At 43.0% G+C, this 9,540-nt stretch overlaps 1 protein-coding gene across 2 annotated transcripts in view; it reads right to left on the bottom strand.

Moving 5' to 3' along the window:
- ULK4 (unc-51 like kinase 4) overlaps positions 1-9,540 on the bottom strand; it is a 290,018-nt gene that overhangs the window by 239,051 nt on the left and 41,427 nt on the right. For both annotated transcript variants that reach the window (XM_014534909.1, XM_005860404.2), the window contains exon 19: positions 7,613-7,696. In XM_014534909.1, the coding sequence (XP_014390395.1) occupies positions 7,613-7,696 (84 nt within the window). The remainder of the gene's footprint in view (positions 1-7,612; positions 7,697-9,540) is intronic.

Below are 9,540 nucleotides of genomic sequence, written 5' to 3'. Positions count from 1 at the left end.
CAGCCCAACCTGCGCCCTCTCGCAGTCCAGGAGCCCTTGGGGGAGGGCTCCCCATGGGGAGTGGGCCTAAGCCGCAGTCTGGCCTCCCCCTGCAGGAGGCAACTGGCGAGGTGACCCGTGGGCTGATTGGGGGATGGCGCTGGCTGGCCTGGTGCCACCCACTCACCAGCCCTGCCCCCCACTGACATTAAAATGATTTGAATATTAGGCTTTTATTATATAGGATATGCCCTAACTCTCATTATATATATGCCATTCTTGTCCCATATACCTTGCTCTGTCTCATTTCTCATTAGGTTCTGAAACTTTTCCCCTGAATGTGGGGGGAGAGGAGCTATTATGCAAGACCTCTCAAATACCTTACCATGTGCTTTAGAGCATAACTGTCAGTCAATTCCTAGAGGACTCACTCCCAGTACCAGAAGACCACACCTACTTGAGCACCCAGGTTGGAAAGGGGCCATGTGTCACCCAGTGTTCTACAACTCAGGGAGCCGGTCAGGCCAATTCAACTCCCTCCTGCCATCCCGGTCCCTCTGGGATCCCCTGACGGACATCACACAAGCACCAGGATTGGGGCTATTTTCTGCTTAATTAACTCTTCAGAAGGGATAGCGGAACTAAACTAATATCTGTCATTTAAATCAAAGACCTACTTCATCATATCATGAGGATAAAAGCTACGATGATTAGAAAATGATCCTATGAAATACGCCTACGATAATTAGGCTTTTAATGAATAGTTGTACTATGTTTTAATGGTGTTAAGCAGATCTAATGTACTGCAGGTGATAGGGGAAGAAACAGAATATTGGGGATCAGCTAGAATTGTAAGAAATATTAATCATGCTCTGTTAACTTTGATTGGGTTGTTCTGATTACAGAAGGCACATTCTAACCTGGCTGGGAATTGCATGTGGGACCTGGGAGCTCACCTGGAAATGCAGCCCCATCCTCCCCCTCAGGGAGCTGCCTATTATCATGGAAAGATTAACAACCTTGTTGCAGAAACCAGAGCTGTCAGCCCTTTGAAGACCCGCAGCCTTTGCATACCCACAGGCCTTTGCAAATCTTCAGCCCCTATTCCCTGTAAACTGCCCATTTGGCCTACCCTTTGCCTACTTCCCCATGTAATCTCTGTCCTTCTACCCAATATTAACATCTGGCTTATAGTGAGGTGGGGGGCAGAGCAGATTTTTTGGATGACCTGCTGCTCTCCCATGCTGGCAGCAGGATTGGGATAAACACTCATATAAGATTCAACCCTGTCTCTACTTAATTGGCTCAAGTAGTGACAGGCAGCCCGGACACCTTGGTTGTCTGGTTACACAGGTAGTCTTGACAAAAAAAAAAAAGTTTTGGTGTCAATATAATTATAATTTATAAACCTACTTTTCCAAAACAGAATAACAAAATTAACATCTAGAATAAAGGTAATGTTAGCTGTGAAGAACAGGACCAAGCCGGCTGTGGTGGCTCAGTGAATTGAGCATCGTCCCTGGACCAAGAGGTCCCGGCTGGATTCCCAGTCAAGGGCACATGCCCGGGGTTGCGGGCTCGATCCCCAGTGCGGGGCGTGCAGGAGGCAGCCAATCGATGATTCTCTCTCATCATTGATGTTTCTATCTCTCTATATATCTCCCTTCTCTGAAAGCAATAAAAATATATATTTTTTAAAAGAATAGGACCTATATCTGAGACTTAACTTAAGAAATAAATAAAATACATTAGCTGACTGCCATCAAGAATTCAAAATCAGCTGTCATATTATTCCAGCATTTTTTTAAAAAAAACAAAGGTCTTTTTTCTTATTGTTAGTCTCTTCACTGAATACACCTTCCATTTTTCTAACATTAACCAATTCTCCTCAAGTTGATTTACAGATGTATTCTTTTTAAAAAATATGTTTTTATTGATTTTGAGAGAGAGAGGAAGTGAGAGGGAGAGAGTAAAACATTGGTCAGCTATCTCCTGCACGCCCCCTACTGGGGATCGAGCCCCGAAACCCGGCATGTGCCCTGACTGGGAATCAAACCAGCAACCTTCTGTTGCATGGGAGGACACTCACCCAACTCAGCTACACTGGCCAGGGCATAGATACATTCATTTTTTTAAAAAATATATTTTTAATAATTTCAGAGAGGAAGGGAGAGGGATTCAAATATCAATGATGAGAGAGAATAAGTGATGGGCTGCCTCCTGCACACCCCACACCGGGGACTGAGACTGCAACCCAGGCATGTGCCCTGACCGGGAATGGAACCATGACCTCCTGGTTCATAGATCGATGCTCAACCACTAAGCCACGCCAGCTGGGCCATAGATAGATCCTTAATCAACATTCCAACAGGTGAACTTGAGAAGCTGACTCTAAAAATCAAATACAAGTGAAAAGGAATAAAAATAGTTAAGAAATTCTTGAAAAATTACATTAGAAAGGGAAAACTCTCCATATGTTAAAAAAATTATTTAAAAATATTGTTAAATAGATGGCACTGAGGTAGAAAATAGGTCAAAAGAACCAAATAGAGCCCAGAAAAAGAAAAACCCATGTACACTGATATGACAGAGGGGACACCGCAGAGTGCGGGGAGAGTTTTGGTAAATGATGTTGGGACAACTGATTATCTACATTTATTTTTAAAAATAAAACTGTACAACAAAACAACAAGAAAGCCCACTACATGGGAGAACATATTTGCCAACATTATATCTGATAAGGGCCTAATCTCCAACATTTATAGGGAACTCATACAACTTAACAAAAGGAAGATAAACAATCCAATCAAAAAATGGGCAAAGGACCTAAATAGACACCTTTCAAAAGAGGACATTCAGAAAGCCAAGAGACATATGAAAACATGCTCAAAGTCACTAATCATCCGAGAGATGCAAATCAAAACAACAATGAGGTACCATCTCACACCTGTCAGAATGGCTATCATCAACAAATCAACAAACGACAAGTGCTGGAGAGGATGTGGAGAAAAAGGAACACTCGTGCACTGCTGGTGGGAATGCAGACTGGTGCAGCCACTATGGAAGACAGTATGGAGTTTCCTCAAAAAACTGGAAATGGAACTCCCATTTGACCCTGTGATCCCACTTCTAGGAATATATCCCAAGAAACCAAAAACACCAATCAGAAAGGATATATGCACCCCTATGTTCATAGCAGCACAATTCACCATAGCTAAGATTTGGAAACAGCCTAAGTGCCCATCAGTAGATGAATGGATTAGAAAACTGTGGTACATCTACACGATGGAATACTATGCTGCTGTAAAAAAGAAGGAACTCTTACAATTTGCAACGGCATGGATGGAGCTGGAGAGCATTATGCTAAGTGAAATAAGCCAGTCAATGAAGGAAAAATACCACATGATCTCACTCATTCATGGATAATAGAGACCATTACAAACTTTTGAACAATAATAGATACAGAGGCAGAGCTGCCTCAAACAGATTGTCAAACGGCAGCGGGAAGGCCGGGGAGGGTGGGGGGGCAGGAGGGAGGGGGGTAAGAGATCAACCGAAGGACTTGTATGCATGCATACAAGCATAACCACCAGGGGATTGTCAAGTGCGGGGGGAAAAAAGGAGAAACATGTAATACTCTTTGTAATAATTTAAGCAATAAAAATATATATTTTAAAAAAAATAAATAAATAAAGCATAGTGATTAATCACAAAAAAAATAAAAATAAAAAATAAAACTGTAGTTTGGCGGGTGTGGCTCAGTGGTTGATGTCATCCCATGCACCAAGAGGTCACTGGTGAGATTCCTGGTCAGGGTACATGCCCAGATTCTGAAGTCCATCCCCAGCAGTGGGAGTGAAGGAGGCAGCTAATGGATGTTGCTGTTTCTCTCTCATCAATGTTTCTATCTCTCGCTCCCTCTCCCTTCTTCTCTCTTTAAAATCAAGATATTTTTTTAAATATGTTTTTATTGATTTCAGAGAGGAAAGGAGAAAGGGAGATAGGAACATCAATGATGAGAAAGAAACATTGATCAGCTGCCTCCTGCATGTCCCATACTGGGGATCGAGCCCAAAACCCAAGCATGTGCTCTGATGGGGAATCGAACTGTGACCTGCTCTTAAGTCAATGCTCAATCACTGAGCCACACTGGCTGGCAATAAAAACATACTTGTGAAATAAACTGTACCCATATATAGCACTACACACACACACACACACACACACACACACACACACACCACAATTACTAACAGTTTACAGTTCTAAAACTTTTTGAAGAAAATGTAATAGACTATCTTGATGTTGGAGTAGAGAAACTTAAGACAAACAATCACAAATCATAAAGGAATAGACTGATAAATTTAGCTACATTAAAAATTAGAACTTCTGCTCATCAATAGACACTGTAAAGAAAATGAAAAGCCCAACCACAAATTGCAAAGTATCTATAATATATACAAGCAACAGATGAGTATCCAGAATACATGAAAATCCCTGAGGATGGAGGGCTGTGACATCTGCAATTTCTTTCCTAACAGTTCAGAAAACAAATGAATGAAAAAGTCAATAATAAATACACATATATGTGAACATATAAATATGTATTATAACAAAGCAAAAAAAGTAAAATGCTAAAAACTTGAATCTAGGTAATAGAAATAAGGGTGATCATTATAGTTTTCTTTCCTTTTCTAAAATTTGAAACATTTTATAATAATAGGCTGGGGTAGAATGTACAGAAATCCTACAGAGCAATAGAAAATCTTGATTTTCTAAAGAGGAAACAAAAAAACACAAATAAGATAAATAGAAAAAGATGGTCATTCTCATTAGTATCAGGAAAATGCATATTAAAGCTATTATGAAAAACCATTTAGTGTCCATAAAATGGACAAAAATTTGATATTCAAATGTTTGAAAAGACGTGGGTTAATGGGTCCTCCTACACCCTGCTGGTGGGGGGGATAAACTGACACGCATACACACGTGTGTGTACATTGAGCCATATTCCAACAACACACCATACAGTGGTATAAAGAAGCTACTGTTTGCCCTAACTGGTTTGGCTCAGTGGATAGAGCGTCGGCCTGCAGACTGAAGGGTCCCAGGTTCAAGTCCGGTCAAGGGCATGTACCTTGGTTGCGGGCACATCCCCAGTAGGTGGTGTGTAGGAGGCAGCTGCTCGATGTTTCTCTCTCATCGATGTTTCTAACTCTCTATCCCTCTCCCTTCCTCTCTGTAAAAAATCAGTAAAAATATATATTTTTTTTAAAAAAGAAGCTACTGTTTGCACAATCAGCGTGTATCAACCCCAGCCTAACTTCAAGCAAAACAATTAAGTCTCACCCTGGTCAGTGTGTTCAGTGGTTAGAGCATCAGCCTGCACACTGAAGGGTCGCTGGTTCGATTCCAAGTCAAGGGCAGGAACCTGGGTTGTGGGTTCAATCCCTGCCCTCCAGTCAGGGCACCTGCGGGAGGCAACCAGTCCATGTGTCTCTCTCACATGGATGTTTCTCTCTCTCTCTCTCTCTCTCCCTCCCTCCCTCCCTCCTTCCCTCCCACCTTTCCAATCTCTCTGAAAAGCAATGGGAAAAATATCCTCATATTAGGATTAACAACAAGAAAAAAATTAAGTCTCAAAAGGATACGGTGCCATTCTATGTATATAAAGTTTAGCCTTAAACAATCCATGAAATACTTAGCAATTGTGGTTCAAAGATGGAACCACAATTTTTGAAAAATTTAGGAAATGTTTATCACCAAAGTGGGAATAGCGGCTACTCCGTGAAGGGAAGAACCAGCTGGGATCCCAGAGGGAGGGGATGAACCCTCTCAGCCGGGGTCCTTTTTCGCTTTTAAGAGCACGCGTGTCTGAGAGTGTGTGCTCTTACCTGCACACACACATTTCATAGACTCTTCTGTGTATGAGATACAGTTCGCAAGAAAGGAACCTGGACTCAGGAAGTTCTCCACATGGAAAAATTTTGTAAATGTTGAAGATAAAAGGCTTTGAAATTATTTACCTTCAACTATGTCCTCAATACATGAGACATATATACAAAAGAACTGTTACAGTTGAATATTTTTGTAAGGATAGGAATCTTTTGTAGGGGGCACGATCACCCCCTAATTTATCTGTGCCACGGGGACAATGTTAGTGAATATGCCATCAAAGCACAAATGTTGCTGCTCTTCAAATATATCACATAAAATTTTCATAGGTGAGAGAGTTCTGGAAGTTCCCCTCTTTATGAAAAATACACAAGACTTGCCAAACCTACCAAGACAAAAAAAATTGTGTATGTTCTAAAATACAAAACAATATCATTATTTTACAGTTATTAACAATAATTTTAAAACAATACACTTGAATATCAAACATTATCCTTCCTATTATATACACAGTGAAAAATACGGGAGGGAGAGGAGAGAAGATATTTAACAAAGGATAGAACCTCGTGAACTAGAATGGATCATCTTCGATTAGGCATTCATCTGATTTTTAAAAACTAAAGACACAAAGTGTCTAAAATTGCTTTTACGCTGTGAAAAGAGTTCCTGGAGGACTCCTTTCTCCTTTGCGTTCCTATATTGTGTTCTTTTGCATTTATTTACTTGACATATTCCACTTGATATCTTTATCTTCTCTCCACGACAGATGGGACCTGAGTGTGCATGGAAATGTCACCTTCTTCATCTGTGAACCCCCAAGTGCGCCTTGCTGGAGGCCGTGAATGACACCTAAAGGTACCCTCTGACTACAGATAAACATGACTTAACTGCCCTGTTACTGATACAATATAATTGCCCAGCGTCATGCACGTCCCATCAGGACAACTGACTACATATCAATATCAACCCTACAAGCTGGAAAGTGTTCAGACTGCACTCAGGGGTCACGGGGGTGGGGGGAGAGGGGCAGTGAACTCAAAAGGAAGATGTTTATTGTGACATATTTTCTTCATTCCTTAAGGAATGTTCTTCGCCCATGGCTTTGCCTTGGGTGAAACAATGTCAAATGGTTTAAAGTGAACAGAAAATGCCAACCTCTGAGGCCAGTCACTAAACCCTTCACGACGTTCCACGTGGGCGCTACCGTACGAGTCGGCAGGCTGGCGAGCGGCTGGTGCACAGCCATGGACGGCGGCGTGGGAAGGGATCTGAGTAAACGGAAAAGTCACCTCACATGATCAACACCACTTACTATGAAAGCCAGTGGACACTCGTGGAAGGCGCCCAGTTTCCAAACCGCAAAATAGCAACCTGACAAGCCAATCGCGGGGCTCCTGAGGCTCGCAGAACACTCTCTGCATGCACCTCACCTCGCTTCCCCAACTGGTGTCTCGGTAGCTTTCAAAGGCGGGAAGGATTAAGAATACGTTATTACAAGCTACTTATGTGGCTGCTATTTGTTACCACCTTTTGAAAACGAAGGAGAACGCTGGTTCGCTTCCCCGCCTGCTCCGCGGGAGGGCACTTGCTGAGGGTGGCTGGTGGCAGGATTGAAATTCAGGAGCAATCCCTGCCTGACAAGCTCCCGCACCGCTGCAGGCTACAATCCCACACGAGGCAGCGCTGCCAGGAGGGTTATTACAATCGAGGGCGCACGGAGGACAACAAAGGGCCTTACCCCTTCCCGAAGGCACCTCATTAGCACCGTGTACGCAGCCAGGGGAACGGCCCAGCATTCTCCGGGGTGCTTTCTTTTTTCTTCCTAAAATGAAGTGGAAGAAAAGGCTGTGACGCTAGCAGCACAAAAGATATTAACCCATTCCAGAGAAAGGTGCAGTTTCAAATACACCAACTCCCTAAAACTTCCTAATATTCTCTTTACAGTACGATTGACTCCGTCAATTACGATCTGACTGGGGGGGGAGGGGGGTCCCTGACTGCACTGCACAGACTGGGACTGCGCCTATTGCTTGCTTTGTTACATATGATGTTGATCAATCCCCTCATCAGAAGCTAGAGGAGAACTGAGAAATGGCAACAGGATCTGGCTGACAGAGAAACCGCTCTATTGATGAGCGCTATACGGAAAACCACAGCAGGTAAGGGGTTAGAGCAGCGGTTCTCAACCTGTGGGTCGCGACCCCTTTGGCGGTCGAACGACCCTTTCACAGGGGTCGCCTAAGACCATCCTGCATATCAGATATTTACATGACGATTCATAACAGTAGCAACATTACAGTTATGAAGTAGCAACGAAAATAATTTTATGGTTGGGTCACAACATGAGGAACTGTATTTAAAGGGCCAGAAGGTTGAGAACCACTGACTAACCCAACCCTCTCATTTTACTGATGGATTAAAAAAATAACCCCTGGTAGCTGAAGTGACTTTGCTGAAGTCTCACAGGGGTTATGTTTGGAGGCTGGACCTGAACTCAGCTCTCCCACTTTAGTCGGGACCTCTCTGCTCTGCTTTGATGCCTGTTGCTGTTCTGATCACTGCCCCACATGTAGAGAGACAGAAACCACCAGCCATTTAGTTGTTTAGCCCCAAAAAGAGCCAATTGTAGGTGTTCTTTAAATCACATCTACAGTCACCCACTGCACCACCTTCTGACCCCCACCAGCTCTGTGATATTGTTCATCTGCTCAGGGTGGCCTGGCATGCAGTTCTTGGCCATCTAAGCCCCAGCCTCGTATGTGGCCCTGAAAACTGTAGAACGTCTATACTTGGCAGAGGAACAGCTGCCAAAGAACAGAATATGCTCTAGTTCTTGTTTTAACTTGACTCCATTGTTCACCAAATATATTTTTCCTTCAATGAAGTATCACTGAGCAGCTTATGACAGGATTTAACATTTAAACCTGTAATATAAAGATTTCTCTTTGTCCCTGTTTTCTGACAGTTTGTCAAATAAGGCTAATGGAGATTGCTAAAAGCATGACTACATCAGTAGATAATTCCTCAGGTGAGTTCTTTGCATCCATGCATGTTGCAGACGGCAGAATCAACAAGAGGCATGGGGATCAGGAGGCAAAGGAAGGGGAAATGCAAATATGAACTGCTGCTTCCCACGGGCACCAGTTCTTGCCGCTCTGGAGGCTGCGGGCTGGATTCCTCAGGCTGGCACCGCAGACAGTGGACCTCATATCCTTGGCACTCTTCTGCTTTGCATCTCAAGTAACACTTCCCTATTGCCCTCCCTTATCGCATTCTGTATTGGTCTAATGAAGTGAGATTATTTGTCACTCAGAACCATATAATTTGATTGCATATACAATACATAACATGAACTAGGTGCTTACCAAGCAAACGAGTCAGTAAGTAGATGTAAGAGACATCAGTTAATGGTGAATTCACACCCACATCACCTCCTGGGTGGACTGTTGTTGCAAGAGTCTCCTGACCAGTTTCCCTGCTTCCTTCCCATCTCCCGAGCATCATCTCAGAGTGATCTTTCTAGACTATAAGTCTCATCATGCCACTCCCCTGCTTAAAACCCTTGAATGTTACTTTAAAACCTACAGAATAAAGCACTAATTCATCAACAGGGTAGACAGACAGATGCTTGAAAATCTGGCCCCAACCTACCAGCCTGATACGCTC

This window comes from Myotis brandtii, unplaced genomic scaffold (assembly GCF_000412655.1).
Source record: "Myotis brandtii unplaced genomic scaffold, ASM41265v1 scaffold134, whole genome shotgun sequence".
NCBI classification, from domain to species: Eukaryota; Metazoa; Chordata; class Mammalia; order Chiroptera; family Vespertilionidae; genus Myotis; species Myotis brandtii.
This window is presented reverse-complemented; position numbering and strand designations above follow the sequence as displayed.